General features: G+C 43.0%; 1 protein-coding gene across 2 annotated transcripts; it reads left to right on the forward strand.

Moving 5' to 3' along the window:
- Positions 1–257: 257 nt before the first annotated feature.
- MEDAG (mesenteric estrogen dependent adipogenesis) lies at positions 258–17,378 on the forward strand. Of its 2 annotated transcripts, none has more exons than XM_069972072.1 (5): positions 258–649; positions 8,728–8,840; positions 11,802–11,914; positions 15,190–15,481; positions 16,571–17,378. In XM_069972072.1, exons 1-5 carry the CDS (start codon positions 360–362, stop codon positions 16,645–16,647), a joined length of 885 nt encoding a protein of 294 aa, XP_069828173.1. In that variant the 5' UTR covers positions 258–359; the 3' UTR covers positions 16,648–17,378. The 2 variants fall into 2 exon arrangements, with proteins under 2 accessions (XP_069828173.1, XP_069828171.1); XM_069972070.1 differs by lacking the exon at positions 258–649 and adding an exon at positions 4,542–4,939.
- The last annotated feature ends 1,223 nt before the right edge of the window (positions 17,379–18,601 follow it).

Below are 18,601 nucleotides of genomic sequence, written 5' to 3' on the forward strand. Positions count from 1 at the left end.
AGAACAGCTCATGGAAAGCAATACCATCTGAAACTTTCAGTACTAAGCAACTACACAACCAACATGTACAACCACAAAATACAGAACTAAGACACCCATCTTCCGCAGCTGTTTTTTTTTTTAAATCTCTAGCTGGAGAATAAAACCTGTTGTAAGGAAGTGGGGGGAGCACATAGTTTAAGGCAGGGCTTATGTAAGCAAGGTATGATCCACCTCTAAGGAAGGGCTTACTGTCCCACCCTGACTCTGAGCTCAAAGAAAGCAGCCAGAGCTGGAGAGAGCAGTCACTCCTGCATTATCCACTCTGGAGAAGGTATACGTTGTGGATCTATATACTTTACCTATCTTGAAATATCATCATGGCTACAGGAGATACAATAAACAAAGCCCCTTTGGAGCGTATCAACAGCGACCGCTCCATGATGAGTTTTTCTTCGGTGGGCTCAGACATCCTGTCCACGGTCACCACAGCCAACTGTGAGATGGCCCTGCTACCCCTGAGGCTACTCATAGAGCTGCAGCCCAACTACCTGACCCTGGAGGACGGTGTGCTGACCTCTCATAACCATTCGGGGGGCTTCAACTTATTCAGTGAGGGCACCGCCATCATCGATGGAAGCCAGTGCCGGATTATCAATTATATCCAGAGGTGAGTGTGCTACTATCGAGACTCTCCGTAGTTGCATCTGCTTATTGCAAAAACTGCTGGTTTTTTTGCATGAAATTTTACTACATTTAAAAACACTCAAAAATTAACTTTTTATTTAAGGGGAGTGGTGGGGTGGTTCACACACAGCTTTCTTGGGGCAGTTTTTTCATTAGTTTTTTTTTTTAACCACTGTCAGAAGCGTAGTTGAAGGAATTGGAAGGACAATACTTCTTCCTGCTGGATCCACTTCAAAAATGTATAAATCTAGCCCAACGCTGGCCATACATATTATATTATAAGCAGAAGCAGCCAACCATCTAATGTGGAAGGAGCCCCCCTTGACAGATGATGCCAGGAGAGCGAAGCATCGGGTAGATGGACTTCAACATGCTGGATCCTTTTGTTCTCAGGAGAGATAAGCAGCTGCCAGAGATGTCTGGCAGCAGCTTAACCCCCAGATAATAATAAAAATAAGATAATAATAAAAGTTTTCTTTTCAAACTTGCTAGAAGAGAGCAACTTCACGGCTTAAACTTATACAACAAGATTTTTTTTTCTTCAGAAAAATGTTTTTTTTACTAGTAGATGTTTCATCATATAGTAATGATATAGTATGTCACAGTGATGTCCTCATCTCAGGGTTACATGTCATAAGAAGACATAAGGGATACAATTGATCCTATGTGTAATGTAAACCTTAAGAAATCTACATACCTGTGTGATAAGCTTTGGACAGATATGTACATATGTACATGTATAAATATGAGTTTGTAGCTCAATATCCTATTTTTATGTTAGTCTACCAAACCTTGATTGTGTATTATTTAAAAGCCCAACATCTTGCCTTTGTCCTTAAAGGGGAATTCTGGGAACTATAGGATAGGGGAAAAGTAGGAGACTGCGGGGGACCCGACCCCTGAACCCCCTGGCGATCTCCATATCAGCACGCAACCCGCGGCTGTATTCATTCCTATAGAGCGATGGAAAGAGCCGAGTACGTATAGTATGACAGATCATAGTATACACTGAGTTCTTTTTATAACAACAAGCAGTATACTCTATCTATTGGTGTCTAGAGGTAGCCAGAAGATTATACTTTAAAGGGGTATTCCACTCTATACATGTCATTACCTTTTCTGTGAACTTCCCCCAGTCCTGAGCATGCTGCTTTGTGCTCAAGACACAGAAAACTGTATAAGAGCTGTCCCCCCCCCCTTTCCAAGACAGCTCATGTAAAAAGTGGCCAGCTGTATCTACACTGTTTCTGCACTACGGAAACAGCCGGCCAGGGACATGTCCATTCTTTCAGCAGAGAGGGGAGGCGCCTGAGAAATACCATTGCATCAATAGAACAGGCAGAATTTCAAGCAGTGTCCGTAGCATGATTCCACTTTCTGTCTTTTTTTGCTCTGTGTGCTTGGGCCCTTACCAGTAGGAAGAGGGAGATTGTGATGCCGCTGTATAGAGCTCTAGTGAGACCACATCTGAATACTGTGTCCAGTTCTGGAGACCTCATCTACAAAAAGGATATTGGTAAAATAGAACGGGTCCAAAGACGGGCTACAAAAATGATGGAGGGTGTCAGGCATAAAACATAGCAGGAAAGACTTAAGGATCTGAATGTGTATAGTCTGGAGGAAAGAATCGAAAGGGGGGACATGATCAAAACCTTTAAATATGTTAAATGACTAAATAAGCTTAAGGGGTTGTCCACCAAACATTTTTTCTTTCAAATCAACTGGCGCTGCTATATGTCCGTCAGGAATTAGTGTATTCTTTCCAGTCTGGAGAGCAGGAGAGTTTTTCTGTGGGGATTTGCTACTGCTCTGGACAGTTCCTGACATGGACAGAGGTGGCAGCAAAGAGCACTGTGTCAAATTGGAAAGAATACACCACTTCCTGCAGGACATACAGCAGCTCATAGGTACTGGACAACTTGAGATTTTTAATAGAAGAAAATGACAAATCTCTGGCGTTTTCTGGCACCAGTTGATTTGAAAGAAAAAAAATGTTGGTGAACAACCCATTTAAGGAGGGAAGTGGTTTTAGAAAAAAAAAAAACTGAGCTCATGAATAAGGGAACACAGTGAGGGGTTAGTTAGGGAAAAGATCAGAAGCAACATAATAAAATATTACTTTACTGAAAGAGTAGTATATGTTTGAAAAAACACTTCCAGCAGATGTGGTTGGTAAATCTACAGTAACTGAATGTAAACCTGCCTGGGATACACATATATCTATCCTAAGATAATAAGAAGGGAAATAGGTTTCAGAAAGTTATATAGATTTGTAAATTACTTCTCAAGTCTTCCAGTACTTATCAGCTGCTGTATGTTCTGCAGGAAATGGTGTTTCCTTTTCAGTCTGGCACAGTGCTCTCTGCTGCCACTTCTGTCCGAGATAGGAACTGTCCACAGTAGCAGCGAATTCCCTTAGAAACCTTTCCTGCTCTGGACAGTTTCTGATATGGACAGAGATGGCAGCAGAGAGCACTGTATCAGACTGAAAAGGAAACACCACTTCCTGGAGGACATACAGCAGCTGATAAGTACTGGAAGACTTGACATTTTTTAATTAGAAGTAAATTACAAATCTATATAACTTTCTGAAACCAGTTGATTTGAAAGAAAAAGTTTTTAGCTGGATAACCCCTTTAACTTTATACAATGCATACAAGCTTTGTGGCACCAGATGAAAGGTCGATTTATCCGGGAGAAAGAATAAAACAAAGATAAATGATGACATGATACATTGGGAACTGAGACATTTGGCAGTGACAGGGTTAATCTTACTAGACTTTCCTGAGTATCAACAATTTTAAGGCTTGGACCTCGCACATGCTCCTTCACTATTTTTCTTACAGTTCTTCCTCCTTGTTGCATAACACCTGCAGTAACGGGTGGGGGGAGCACATAGTTTAAGAGCCCTATTTCATACACGGATATCTGACAGATCTTGTTTTAAGCCCAACCCAGGAACAGATTATAAACCGAGAACAGGTCATAAAGGAAAGACTGAAGGCCCTATTACGTGAAGCGATTATCGGCCGTATTCAGCTGATGCCAACTGTTACGGCCACTATCCACTTAGTGTAATAGAAGATGAGAATTAGCCGAAGATCGTTGTCTTTCAACAGGCTGAAACCAACATCTCCTATGGGCTGCCCGGACGATCTAAAGATCACCCAGGCAGCCCCCCTGAAGCTCCCCCCGGCTCTTAGGGCCCTATTCCACCGAAAGATTATCGTTTGCATAATCGTTAACGATTAACGATCTCAAACGACCGCTATTGCGAAAGACCTGAAAACGTTCACTCATTTCTATGGAACGATAATCGTTACTTATGATCGTATTTGCGATTGTTTTTTCTTCGCTATTGCGTTCGTATCTACTGCGAATGACCGAGCGATGTCTTATTCAATACGAACGATTTGCAAACTTTTTGCGAACGAGCAACGATAAAAATAGGTCCAGGTCTTATAATGCGATCAACGATTTCTCGTTCGGTCGTTAATCGTTAACTGCATTTCAACCGAACGATTATCGTTTAGATTTGAACGGTTTAACGATAATCTGAACAATAATCGTCCGGTGAAATAGGGCCCTTACCCACTTGCTGCTTGCGCGTATAATTGCACTGACAGCAAGTAGGAAACGAGGAGCAAGCGAACACTGACCTGACAGGTCGGCACTCATTTGCTCCTCTTAATCTCCCCGTGTAATAGGGGCTTGAGATTTCTCCTCTTTTAAATTCCATTTCTGGTTTTGGCTGCCAAACTCTGTTAGATAACCTTTCAGATACCTGTGTGTGTAATAGGCCCTAAGGCAGGGCTTATGTCTGCATTGTATGATCCACCTCTAAGGAAGGGCTTACTGTCCCACCCTGACTCTGAGCTCAAAGAAAGCAGCCAGAGCTGGAGAGAGCAGTCAGCTCTGCATTACCCACTCTGGAGAAGGTATACGTTGTGGATCTATATACTTTACCTATCTGGAATATCATCATGGCTACAGCAGATCCCATAAACAAAGCCCCTTTGGAGCGTATGAACAGTGACCGCTCCATGATGAGTTTTTCTTCGGTGGGCTCAGACATCCTGTCCACGGTCACCACAGCCAACTGTGAGATGGCCCTGCTACCCCTGAGGCTACTCATAGAGCTGCAGCCCAACTACCTGACCCTGGAGGACGGTGTGCTGACCTCTCATAACCACTCAGGGGGCTTCAACTTATTCATTGATGGCACCGCCGTTATCGATGGAAGCCAGTGCCGGATTATCAATTATATCCAGAGGTGAGTGTGCTACTATCGAGACTCTCCATAGTTGCATCAGTTTGCATGAAACCCAAGTTTACTATACGCAAAAACATTTAACAAGAACTTTTCATTTAGATCAGGCTTTTTTGGGGGCAGTTTTTTTTATTAGTTTTTTTTTTTTAACCAGTGCCAGAAGCTTAGTGGAAGGAATGGCATAGGAAGCATAAGGGAAGGAAAATTCTTCTTCCTGCTGGATTCATTTCTGCCTGGATCCACTTCAAACATGTATGAATCTAGCCTAAAGCTGGCCATACATATTATATTATTACAAGCAGAAACAGCCAACCATCTAATGTGGAAGGAGCCCCCCTTGACAGATGATGCCAGGAGAGCGAAGCATCGGGTAGATGGACTTCAACATGCTGGATCCTTCTGTTCTCAGGAGAGATAAGCAGCCACCAGAGATGTCTGGCAGCAGTTCAACCCCCAGATAATAATAATAATAATAATAATAATAATAATAATAATAATAATAAAAAGGGTGGCCTAGGTAGTCTTTCACTACCATCAATAATTTACGTTTTAATCTCCACTGAATATACATGCGCGCATGGCCAAGCTGAGCATGCATGTGTGTGTGGTGAGGGACTGGGCAGAGAAACAAATATTCTCTAATGGATACGGCTGGTAAAAGTCTATATTTTAGGTAAAAACACACCTTGCACTCACATTGCAGTTGGCCATATGCAGTCAGTACTTACACCCCAATGGCTAAAACTGGCAACTATTAAAAGAAAAAAAACAACTCAGGTTAACAGCAACACAACTGCATTGTATTTTTTTACCCTACTATTATAGTTTCCCTTAGAACCTTGGCTTTGGTTGAGAAAAACAAATGCTCATGCGGACAGTAGTGCAAAAATACTGAAAATACATTCAATAGACTAAGCAGGACTACATCCCTATAGAAAGCATTATAAGTTATGGTCTCTACAACTGTTCATAAGGAATATGTATAACTATCGCCTTGTACTCTGTTACATTCAGTCGTGCGAAATGCTTATCTAAGCCTAGGACTTGCCATAATAAAGAACAACTTACAAAGTGCTGTATATAGACTCCAGCAAAGCCTTAGGGCCCTATTCCACCGGACGATTATCGTTTGCATAATCGTTAACGATTAACAATCTCAAACGACCGCTAATGCGACAGACCTGAAAATGTTCACTCATTTCCATGGAACGATAATTGTTTCTTATGATCGTAATTGCGATCGTTTTATCTTCACTATTTATTCGCTATTGCGTTCATATCTATTGCGAACGACGTCTTAATCAATGCGAACGATTTGCAAACGTTTTGCGAACGAGCAACGATAAAAATAGGTCCAGGTCTTATAAAGCGATCAACGATTTCTCGTTCGGTCGTTAATCGTTAACTGCATTTCAACCGAACGATTATCGTTTAGATTCGAACGATTTAACAATAATCTGAACGATAATCGTCCAGTGGAATAGGGCCCTTACAGTGCTGTCTTGCAATTCCATTATTCCACCAAATACCCTTAAGATAAATTGTGGCACTGGCAGCAAGCCTGTCCATATCGTATCCTTATCAAAGTCGCAGTTCTTGTCACTGCATTAGACAGCCATGTTCTGAAATCTAATGGAAATTATATGAGTGGAGTGGTTATTAGATGAATGTGATATTTGGTGTGGGGGGGTGGGGGGGTGGGGGGGGGTCACAGACGTCACATCTTCTTCACTTCTCCACTCTCCCCAGATAGCTGACGTTAGGAAGGGTATATAAGGGAAATATATAATTATACACCGCCCCCCCAAAAAATAATATGAATAAATAAAATATATATATTAAAATATTAAAATATATATATATATATATATATATATATATACACACACATATATATATATATATATATATATAAAATTTGTATTTTTCCATATTTATATTACATTTGACACTTTTTGGGGGTAAAACCTTTCCTAATATTTCATGGATATTAATAAGCAGACACATTATAAACTGACTTCACTGTTCCATTTATGATGTGGAGCTGTGGGAATCTGCTTTAGAAATCACTGGCACAACCAGGTCTGATGTCAGCCATACACCCGCGGTCAGGGCACGGCCCATATAACAGTGCACCATTTGTCAACCATCCAAGAGAACTGTTTAGCCACGTTATAGATCCCCAGGTTTTAACTGTAGTTTATACTAAAAAAAAAAGAAGAAATAAACATTTCTTATATTAAATTAACATTCCCAAAGCTTAAGTGACATTTCAGCTGGTGTTTGTACTAACAAGGTGGCGTCTCCCTTGGACACGGTGCTGGAATGTGCCCGTTTCGGAACACTCACACACTGGCTCCTAATGTTACATCCATTAGGTATTGGCAGTCAGACGCTGCCGACATCATATTTGGCTTCAGTCTGGCACATGAAATCACACAGGAGTGGACAAGTACTCCAAAGGGAGTCCGACACATCTAGGAACCAGAAGGGTCTTTAAAGAGACATAAAGGATGTGATCTCAGTAGAAATGACTAATGACAAAGGTGTCAGCGTGGATGCGGGAATCTCTCCAAGTCTGTACCTCCTGGAGAATTCATTTTTAAATCTAATTATGTTACTAATATTTTCTGTATACTTTAATAGGGGATTCTTTATTAGAATGTTACCCATCATCTTAATTCCCTGGTTATATGTATAACTCTTCAGTGCCAGCACTGCTTATTATATGGTAGCAGTAGTTATAAGTTATATGTTGCAATAACTCATTATTTATATGGCTCTAAAAGGAAACTGGCATGGTGATCAGCGGATCGCTGTCTGTTCCTGGCTTTGGGTTAAAAAGTCCATCAGATAAATCTGTCTGTGTAAAGGCAGCCTTAAGTCCTTATTACACAGGTCGATGTGGAGAGCAAGCGAGCGTCCACTTGTCCGGTCAGCGCTTGCTTGCTTCTTGTTACCCCGCCCGCTGCCAGTGCTATTACACACGCCGACAGCGAGCGAGGAGGAGCTGGTAAGAGCCGCGGGTATGCGGGGAGACTGCCCGGGCGATCGTCAGATTGTCCGTGGAGCCAATAGGGGACAGCGGTGGTCTGCTGTCGCCGCTCCCATTCCTCAGGGCGACCGCAGCAGATTGTTAACAGGCTGATCGTTGGCGTTTCAGCCTGTTGAAAGACAATGATCAGACGAAACTTGGGTGTTCAGAATTTATTTTATGTAAACTGGAAGAAGGGGCGACATTGTCTCCAAACTGAAAGCCTTTACAACATTCAATGAACACTTCTCATAATTGTCTTTATGTGCACAGCATAACTGTTTGTGTATATCGTCAGTATGATTTATGACTACATGTAATATGTAATATTACGTGCCCCATACTCTGCATGGCCCACACAACTGGACTTTCCTATATAACATGAGCATCAGGGGCGGATTATAATGTGGGTGGTTTGGGCGGCCGTCCAGGGCCTGAGGCTCCTGGGGGGGCCCATGGCTGTCCAAACCACCCACATTATCACTGTCAGGGCCGCTCCGTCCATGAGGAACATGCAGGAATGTGATCCAGTAGGTAAGATGGGGCAGACTATTTAGGGCCCCACCTGGTGACTAATGTGCTAAAAAGGGGAGAATTTTTTTAAGAAAACTGAAAAAGGAAAAATTCCAGTTTGCCCACAATGGCTTTTTAGGATGTTTAGTAATATGATTGGTCACATCCTCCTGCATAGTAACTTACCCTTTTTAGATGGATTTCTTCAATACGTTGAATTGACATTTTTCCTTTATCTTTTCAGAAAAGTCACCCTACGCAGCCATGTGGACTATAAGGATTACAGAGAAACAGTATTAGCAAAGCCCATGTTATTTATTACAAATGCAAGAAAAGTCAACAGCACTTCTACCTCAGGTACCATGATAAGTTGCTGCACTCTCTGATAAGTCGCTGCAGTGCACTCTCTGATAAGGCACTGCACTCTCTGATAAGGCACTGCACTCTCTGATAAGTCGCTGCAGTGCACTCTCTGATAAGGCACTGCACTCTCTGATAGGGCTTTGCACTCTCTGATAAGTCTCTGGACTCTGATAAGGCACTGCACTCTGATAACTCACTTCATGCTCTGATAAGGCACGGTACTCTCTGATAAGGCACTGCACTCTCTGATAGGGCTTTGCACTCTCTGATAAGTCGCTGCACTCTCTGATAACTCACTTCATGCTCTGATAAGGCACAGTACTCTCTGATAAGTCGCTGCACTATCTGATAACTCACTGCACTCTCTGATAAGGCACTGCACTCTCTGATAAGGCACTGCACTCTCTGATAAGGCACTGCACTCTCTGATAAGTCTCTGGACTCTGATAAGGCACTGCACTCTGATAACTCACTTCATGCTCTGATAAGGCACGGTACTCTCTGATAAGGCACTGCACTCTCTGATAAGTCTCTGGACTCTCTGATGAGGCACTGCACTCTGATAACTCACTTTATGCTCTGATAAGGCACGGTACTCTCTGATAAGGCACTGCACTCTCTGATAAGTCTCTGGACTCTGATAAGTCGCTGGACTCTCTAATAAGGCACCGCACTCTGATAAGTCGCTGGACTCTCTGATAAGGCACTGCACTCTGATAAGGCACTGCACATTTTGATAAGGCACTGCACTCTGATAAGTCACTGCACTCTCTGATAAGTCACTGCACTCTCTGATAAGTCACTGCACTCTTTGATAAGGCACGTCACTCTCTGATAAGTCACGTCACTCTCTGATAAGGCACTCTCTGATAAGGCACGGCACTCTTTGATAAGGCACTTTCTGATAAGTCACGGCACTCTCTGATAAGGCACTCTCTGATAAAGCACGGCACTCTTTGATAAGGCACTTTCTGATAAGGCACTTTCTGATAAGTCACGGCACTCTTTGATAAGGCACTTTCTGATAAGTCACGGCACTCTTTGATAAGGCACTTTCTGATAAGTCACAGCACTCTTTGATAAGGCACTTTCTGATAAGTCACGGCACTCTTTGATAAGGCACTTTCTGATAAGTCACAGCACTCTTTGATAAGGCACTTTCTGATAAGTCACGGCACTCTTTGATAAGGCACTTTCTGATAAGGCACTTTCTGATAAGTCACGGCACTCTTTGATAAGGCACTTTCTGATAAGTCACGGCACTCTTTGATAAGGCACTTTCTGATAAGTCACGGCACTCTTTGATAAGGCACTTTCTGATAAGTCACGGCACTCTTTGATAAGGCACTTTCTGATAAGTCACAGCACTCTTTGATAAGGCACTTTCTGATAAGTCACGGCACTCTTTGATAAGGCATGGCACTCTTTGATAAGGCACGGCACTCTCTATAATCCCTGTGTCTCATGTCTTTGGTGAAATTCACTTTTCACAAAATGTCAGGTGACTCAGGGCATGAAAACCAATACCAGCGCCTTCTGAAAATGCCCTGCAGGCTTGTTATTGTGGAGTCTGCAGAGGAGGACATACAGTACAGTACGTCCAGACCCAGGCACCAGGAACAATACAATATGTACCTTTCTTAAGAAACATAATAGAATAGAATGAAAAGGTCACGTTAATATGACTGTATCAGGGCGTCAGCTGTTTTTAACAAAAAACAGGAATGTTTAATGCTTTAACAAAGAGCCTGGAGTTGCCTTACTCGTGTTTGTACTGTAACAATATAAACAATATAACAGCCAATAACAGTTCTAAAAGGAACATTTGAGATTATTTCCCTATGTCCCCTTGTTCTTGGTGCAAAATGTCCGATGTGTGTATGTTAAATTTTCATTTTCAGTGTGGTGGTCTCCTCAAAAAGGCCTCCTTCATAGTGCCCTGCTCTATACTGATGAGGGGCAAGAGCCCCAAAACAGTTATCTACAAATGGGCAACTTTCCCTTCTATGGCTATGTTCACACAGCGATTTTTCTCTCTCCATTAAAAAAAAAAGTCCATCATTTTGAGTTCAAACGGAGGTCCGTCATTTCACTGGCCGTCCATCCGGCAGTTTGGTTGTTGGTAAATTATTCTAGTTTAGGGTGCGTTTACACAGAGAGATTTATCTGATATATTTTGGAGGCCAAAGCCAGGAATGGATCTGAAAAGAGGATAGATCCCAGTCTTTCCTTTATGACCTGATCCCTGTTTATAGTCTGTTCCTGGCTTTGGCTTTAAAGATCTGTCAGATAAATCCGTCTGTGTAAACGCACCATCAGGTGGACTAATTGGTCTTTGGGTGTGCCTTTAATTGAAAAGTCCATTGAATTTAATAGTAAAATTGGTGAAAAGACGGTAAAAAAAAAAAAAACGGTGTGTGTAATGCTGAGTTTACACAAAGCAATAATTCGCCCAATCGATCATTTAACGATTTTGAAGCAACAATTTGGTTTTTTATAACGATCAGCGTTTAGATGAATAAATCGTTAGAAACAATGTCAGAAAAATCGTTATTGCGATCTTTTTTAAGATCGCTTAAGCCCATCTCACACACCTGTTTAGCGAACAACCAACAACGATTTGAGAACATCCAAAATTAATGATTTCTCGCTCGTCACTTGATCGTTTACTGTGTTTACACGGAAAGATTATCGCTGAAATGCGATCGTTATATCGAAAATTCGCACAATACTCGTTCCGTGGAAATGCAGCATTAGTTTATGGCAGACAGCCTCTCTCCCTGCTAGTTGTGTGATCGGTCGTGGGCTGAACTAAATCAATGTCTCTGTGATATGCCATAAAATCTTTCTGTTCACTTGATGCATCTTTTGCGCTTCCTAAAGTATAAAGTGAATTTTATTTTTCATTTGCACAAAGTATTAGACTATGTACCTAAAATAGCTTTTTTTCCCCAGCTAAAACATTTGCCATTGTTGTAAATACGCGACATCCACAGATCAGAAGCAAGTTGGAGGATGGTATGAATAGTGTTATATCCTCCGTTATGGGAGAAAACTATCAACTGCAGGTGAGAAACTTCAAGCGTTTTTGTTTTTATCAATAGTCGTGCTAGTAGCTTGTGTTATGTAAAGAAGCAATGCTGCAATCAGGCCCGCTTCTGCCATGAGGCGGAATGAGCCTTCCGCCTCAGGCGGCAGATTTTGCGGTCCAGCAGGGGGCGGCATTATGTCCCCCCTGCTGTCATTTTTGTTAAGTATCACTTAACAAAAATGACAGCGGCAGCTCACCTGTCCCGTCGCCTGCGCTCTCCACATCCCGTCATGCCGGCCATCACACGCAAAAACCCCAGAATCGGCCCTGGCTGCAATGCAAACATAGGAACAAAGGAGGTAGAGAAAGAGCAACTGCTTTACTTAGGGTCCTATTGGGGCCATATTACACTGGACGATTATCGTGCGAAAAATCATTATATTGTTTTAATTTAACCCTTTCTGGACCGGGCGAATTTTCGTTTTTTTTCCTCCTTGTGCTTAAAAGGCCATAGCACTTGCATTTTTACACCTACAGACCCACATGAGCCCTTATTTTTTGCGTCACTAATTGTACTTTGCAATGACAGGCTGAATTTTTGCATAAAATAGGAAGCAAAACAAGAAAAAAATTATATGTGCGACGAAATTGAAAAAAAACCCCGCAATTCTTTTTCATTGGGGGTGGCGCGCTTCATTTTTATGCCGTGCGTCTTATGGAAAAACTGACGTTATATATGTTCCTTAAGTCGGTACGATTACAACAATATGTAACATGTATAACTTTTATATGTGTGATGGCTTGTAAAAAATTCAAACCATTGTTAACAAATATATGTTCCTTAAAATAACTCCATTCCCAGGCTTATAGCGCTTTTATCCTTTGGTCTATGGGGCTGTGTCAGGTGTCATTTTTTGCCCCATGATGTGTTCTTTCTATCAGTACCTTGATTGCGCATATGCGACTTTTTGATCGCATTTTATTACCATTTTTCTGGATTTGATGCGACCAAAAATGCGCATTTTTTTTTGCGTTTATGCCGATTACTGTACGATATCTGGTATGTGATAAATTAATATTTTGGGCAATTACGCACGCGGTGATACTAAACATGTTTGTTTATTTATTTATTTTTATTTATAAAATGGGAAAAGGGGGGTGATTCAAACTTTTATTAGGGGAGGGGGCTTTTTATTATTAATGACACTTTTTTTTTTTTTTTTTTTTTTACTCATACAGTATACTAGAAGCCCCCCTGTGGGACTTGTAGTATATGCACACTGATCTCTCATAGAGATCTATGCTGTAAAGTTATACAGCATAGATTGATGAGATCAGCTTTTGGCTGCTGCAGCCGGAAGCAACCGAATGCCGAGCCAGGATCAGCGCCATTACGGCGCAGACCTGGCCCGGCACCAGACACGGAGATCCCTCTTCCGTGACAACGTCACGGGGGAGCGATCTCCCCACTAGCCACCAGGGAATCGGCTGCAGTAAGTCTTCAGATGCAGCTGTCAACTTTGACAGCTGCATCTGAAGACTTAATTAGCGGGCATGGCGATCAGACCGTGCCCGCTAATAGCTGCGGTCCCGGGCTACATGGCGGTTCAGAGCGCGGTCCCGCTCTGAACTCCCCCACCCGCGTGAGGACGTACAGTTACATCCTCATGCGGGAAGGGGTTAAACGCTAATCGTTCTGTGTTATTGCAGGCAACGATCGGAAAATCGTTCGTATGTCGTTGATTTAGATCTGAACCTAAAATTATTGTTAATCGTTCGCTGTAATTCCACATTCGTTCGCTCAAGTTCCGCATTTTTTCACTAATCGTTCAGTGTAATTGCACATTGTTCATTGTTTTGCTGGGATCAGAAGGAGTAAACGATCATAGTTACGATCGTAGTAACGATCATAACTAACGACCATCGTTCTGTGTAATATGGTGAACGATTTCAGGTTAACGATAAACAATCTCGTTTGCGATTGTTTATTGTTAGGGTGCGTTTACACAGAAAGATTTATCTGACAGATTTTGGAAGCCAAAGCCAGGAATGGATTTAAAAAGAGGATAGATCCCAGTCTTTCCTTTATGACCTGGTCCCTGTTTATAGTCTGCTACTGGTTTTGGCTTAAAAGATCTGTCAGATAAATCTGTCTGTGTAAACGCACCATTAGTTGTTAATTGTTAAAAATTGCTCCATGTAATAGGATCCTTAGGCAAAGCGATTTTTAATGATTACCGATTAACGGTATATGATTGCAAATGAGCGCTTTTGGGGACGACCTGAAATTGTTCACCATAACACACAGAACGATAGTCATTAGTTCCGATCGCTACTCCGATCGTTTACGCCTTCTGATCCCAGCAAAAGAACAAACAATGTGTACATTTTAGCGAATATTTAGCGAACGATTAGGGCCCTTATTAGTCCAACTATTACCGCAGGTAAGCAAGATCGATTGTGCAGATGACTGGATTGTATGTGCTCTTTTTATGATAGTCGCCTGCACATTCCTGATTTCACTGATGATTTTGATGCCCGCGCAAAAGATGCCATCAGCCGCTGAAAGAGAAGTTTCTCATTTGTCAGCTGTTCGCTGGCCCTTTTAGGCAAAATAGGACTAGAGGGGATCTGTCAGCTCTATATATAAGGCTCAGAGCTGCAGGCATGGCCAGATAGCACATAGGGGAATAAAGCAAATGATAGTTGTATTTTAGACCATTGCCAATTGCAAAGTTAAAGTGAATGTACCACTAGTACATTGCTTTTTCTTTTTACATGAAAAGATCGGCAGGAATATCGGTGCCGCAGTGCTTTTTTTGAACTACTTCCCGGTTCTTGTGCACAGTGCCGGCCTATTACTGAGCACCAGCTGGGCATAAAGTACTGGAGACGGCCTGTCGACCCCCAGTGTGACACGCCTCCAGTGCATCATGCCCTGCTGGTGCTCAGTAATGGGCAGGCTAATGGGCAGGCATCGTGCGCGGGAACTGGGCAGTGGTTAAAAAATAGGACTGCAGCGCCGATTTATTCATGTAAAAAAAAAAAAGCAATATACTAGTGGTACATTCACTTTAATAAATCACTTTTTCCTTCCATGCCCAAGTGCCCAGAAGACTGTGCTAAGCTGCAGTATGCATGCCTCCTCCCTCCCCCACCACTCTCAGCCTTAACAGAATGACATACAGGGCTTAGTGCTGGAAGCACCACAGTGAGGTTAGAGTTCATTATGTTCTGATAACCCTCATTTTACCCTAAGCATAGACATTTGGAGGACTGTCACAACTTATATTTCTTTTTTTTTCTCTCTAGTTTACTTTTCACAATGTTGTAAGAGAATACCTTCAGTTACAGAACTTTGAACTGACAGAAGACAACCTAAGTTTTTCATACACCTTCAAGCTGGATGTCTTTGTTGATTTCTTTTACATGTTTGGTCTAAGCAAGAAAACTTATGATTTACATGGGAAAATTTTGAACTTGTACTGTACAAACAACAGCAGGAAAGACAGAGTTAAAATGTTCCTGTCCAAAATGACCACACCATTGATCCGACTGGGCAGCAGCCTGGACCATGATCGGAGACCGAGTGTGTTCTCTTTGGGTAAGATCACTAAATTAATAATAATGATTTCAAGTTTGTTTTCTGTAAAACCTAAATCTCAAAATTGAGGTTGAGAAAGCCGAGATTTGGGGAGATGTTGGGATCTCCACTATGATGAGCTGGTTTAGATCCTTGTAAAAGTCCTAAATCGGAGAGTTATCAAAGAATGACCCCCCTCCCTGGCACAGCTGAATGTTCATGTGTTCCCTATGGGGAAGGGAGAAGTAAGTTGCTGTCAGACAGCTCTGGCACTGGCTTATCCTTGTGAGAACAAAAGGGTCGTTAGTGAATATCCTTCACACCTGACCCTTACCTCCACCGACATTATCAGTAGTTGGAAAGCCGGGAGGCTCCATACACCTTATACCTGTAATAATTATCTTAAATGCTTTATAGTCATTAAACAGTGCCTCAGCCTATTCCATAATTTTTTGCTATGTGGTGCTTAGTGTTTCCGACATATACCAAGGTTTCCTAAACTTGTTTCTGGTGTCCTTTGACAGCTCTTTGGTCTTCACCATAGTGGAGTTTGGAGTCTGACTGTTTGAGGGTGTGCACAGGTGTCTTTTTATACTGATAACAAGTTTAAACAGGTGCCATTACTACAGGTAATGAGTGGAGGAAAGAGGAGACTCTTAAAGAAGAAGTTACAGGTCTGTGGGAGCCAGAAATCTTGATTGTTTGTAGGTGACCAAATACTTATTTTCCACCATAATTTGCAAATAAATTATTACAAAATCAGACAGTGTGATTTTCGGGATTTGGGATTTTGTTTTCTTATTTTGTCTCCCATAGTTGATGTCTACCTATGATGTAAATTACAGGCCTCTCTCATCTTTTTAAGTGGGAGAACTTGCACTATTGGTGACTGACTAAATACTTTTTTCCCCACTGTATTTGTAGTGGGAATAATTATATTTTAATAAATCTGGGCCAATAAATTTTAAGCCATTTTGGAGTTTATAAAGGAAATTCTACCACTGCCATGTATAGACAGTGTGATTTCACAATACTGGGGGTCTATACTACATGTACATTTATTGACAGTCTTTATGCTAATACTAATTTGTTTTTTTGCCTTTTTTCCAGATATGATCACAGAAGACCCTTTTCCACAAGAGGAATTAGTCAGCGATAGTGCGCCGGTTCTTCCACTGAACTGTTGAAGATGAGAGGAAATAATCACATTATAAATATCAACATCAATGCAAGGACTGAAGATGTAATCGTTCATACCATGCTTTGCGCTTATGGACACCAAACTAAAAATGGTTACGGATTTTTTTAGTGAAGAGGAAGAAAAATGCATATAAGGCTGACGAGTCTTCTGAAAACCGTGGGCTCATTATATGACCCAAAGGGATATGGACTATGACCACTATGAACATCTCATGCACCTTCATACTGTACAATCTTAGCACTATGGTACTTTTTTTAGCTGCCTGTGAATAGATAAATCTTTGGTGCAGAACCCTGGTATAGGGTAAATATTATTTTTATTAACAATCCTATATATATATGTACATAATTAAGCTGAATATTTGGGGTTTTCATAAGTTCGCCATGTTTTCTTTTTATATACTGAAAACCGTGTTGGGTTTAAAAGCACTTGAGGTAAATTGAGGCATTGAGGTAAATGAAGCATTACAGAATGAACTCAACACGCTGTCAGTATAATGCAAGAACATCTTAGCAATAAAAAAAAAAGAATTTTTTGCTGTCGTTGGCAGCCATATATTATACAGAGTATATTTGTGGTGAAACAAGTGCTGCTGACTTTGGGCCCGCACTAGGATGGTGGCCCATTTGGGTTTTTGCTCCTCCGTTTCACTGACCAAATAGCTTTAGGGTATGTTCACAATGAGTAAATCAGGCGGAGTCCTGCCTGCCTCAGTGTGACACTCAGGCCCGGACTGGTAATCTGGCAAGCCAGGCAAATGCCCGCTGGGCTGGCCGGATTACCAGTCCGTGGGCCGCCCGGGTTGCACAATAAAAAAAAAATCACCGATGCGGCCCGCTCCTCCCACCGCGCAGCCCGCTCCTCTCCTCCCGGCCCGCTCCTTCCACCGCAGCCCGTCCCGTCCTGGCCCGCTCCTTCCACCGCAGCCCGCCCCTGCTCCTGGCGTGCTTATCCAATCAACTTGGAGCAGGAGTGTGGGGCCGCTGCGGCTGGCTGTGGCGCACGCGTTGTACATGCACAACAGCCAGTCGCAGCGGCCCCACGCTCCTGTTCCACATTGATTGGTTGAGCACGCCAGGAGCAGGGGCGGGCTGCGGTGAAAGGAGCGGGCCAGGACGGGACAAGCTGCGGTGGGAGGAACGGGCCGGGACGGGACAAGCTGCGGTGGGAGGAACGGGCCGGGACGGGACAAGCTGCGGTGGGAGGAACGGGCCTCACGGAAAAAGCGGGCTGCGGTGGGAGGAACGGGCCGCACGGAAAAAAGTGGGCTGCGGTGGAAGGAGCAGGCCACGGAGGGGTGAGGTGGCAGAAGCGCCGATTCGGACAGGCGGGGGGAGGCGGTGGCAGGGGCGGGATTGTCAGGTGGAGGAGTGGAGAGGGGAGGGGGGATTTGTCAGGTGGGAGAGTGTGAGTGTGTGGGGGGGGATTTGTCAGGTGGGATAGTGTGTGTGTGTGTGTGTGGGGGGATTTGTCAGGTGGGATAGTGTGTGTGTGTGTGGGGGGGGATTTGTCAGGTGGGATAGTGTGTGTGTGTGTGGGGGGGGATTTGTCAGGTGGGATAGTGTGTGTGTGGGGGGGGATTTGTCAGGTGGGATAGTGTGTGTGTTTGGGGGGGGGGATTTGTCAGGTGGGATAGTGTGTGTGTGTGGGGGGGGATTTGTCAGGTGGGATAGTGTGTGTGTGTGGGGGGGATTTGTCAGGTGGGATAGTGTGTGTGTGTGGGGGGATTTGTCAGGTGGGATAGTGTGTGTGTGTGTGGGGGGGATTTGTCAGGTGGGATAGTGTGTGTGTGTGTGTGTGTGGGGGGATTTGTCAGGTGGGATAGTGTGTGTGTGGGGGGGGGATTTGTCAGGTGGGATAGTGTGTGTGTGTGGGGGGGGATTTGTCAGGTGGGATAGTGTGTGTGTGTGGGGGGGGATTTGTCAGGTGGGATAGTGTGT

The sequence above is a fragment of the Dendropsophus ebraccatus genome, chromosome 5 (genome assembly GCF_027789765.1).
Source record: "Dendropsophus ebraccatus isolate aDenEbr1 chromosome 5, aDenEbr1.pat, whole genome shotgun sequence".
In the NCBI taxonomy this organism is placed as follows: domain Eukaryota; kingdom Metazoa; phylum Chordata; class Amphibia; order Anura; family Hylidae; genus Dendropsophus; species Dendropsophus ebraccatus.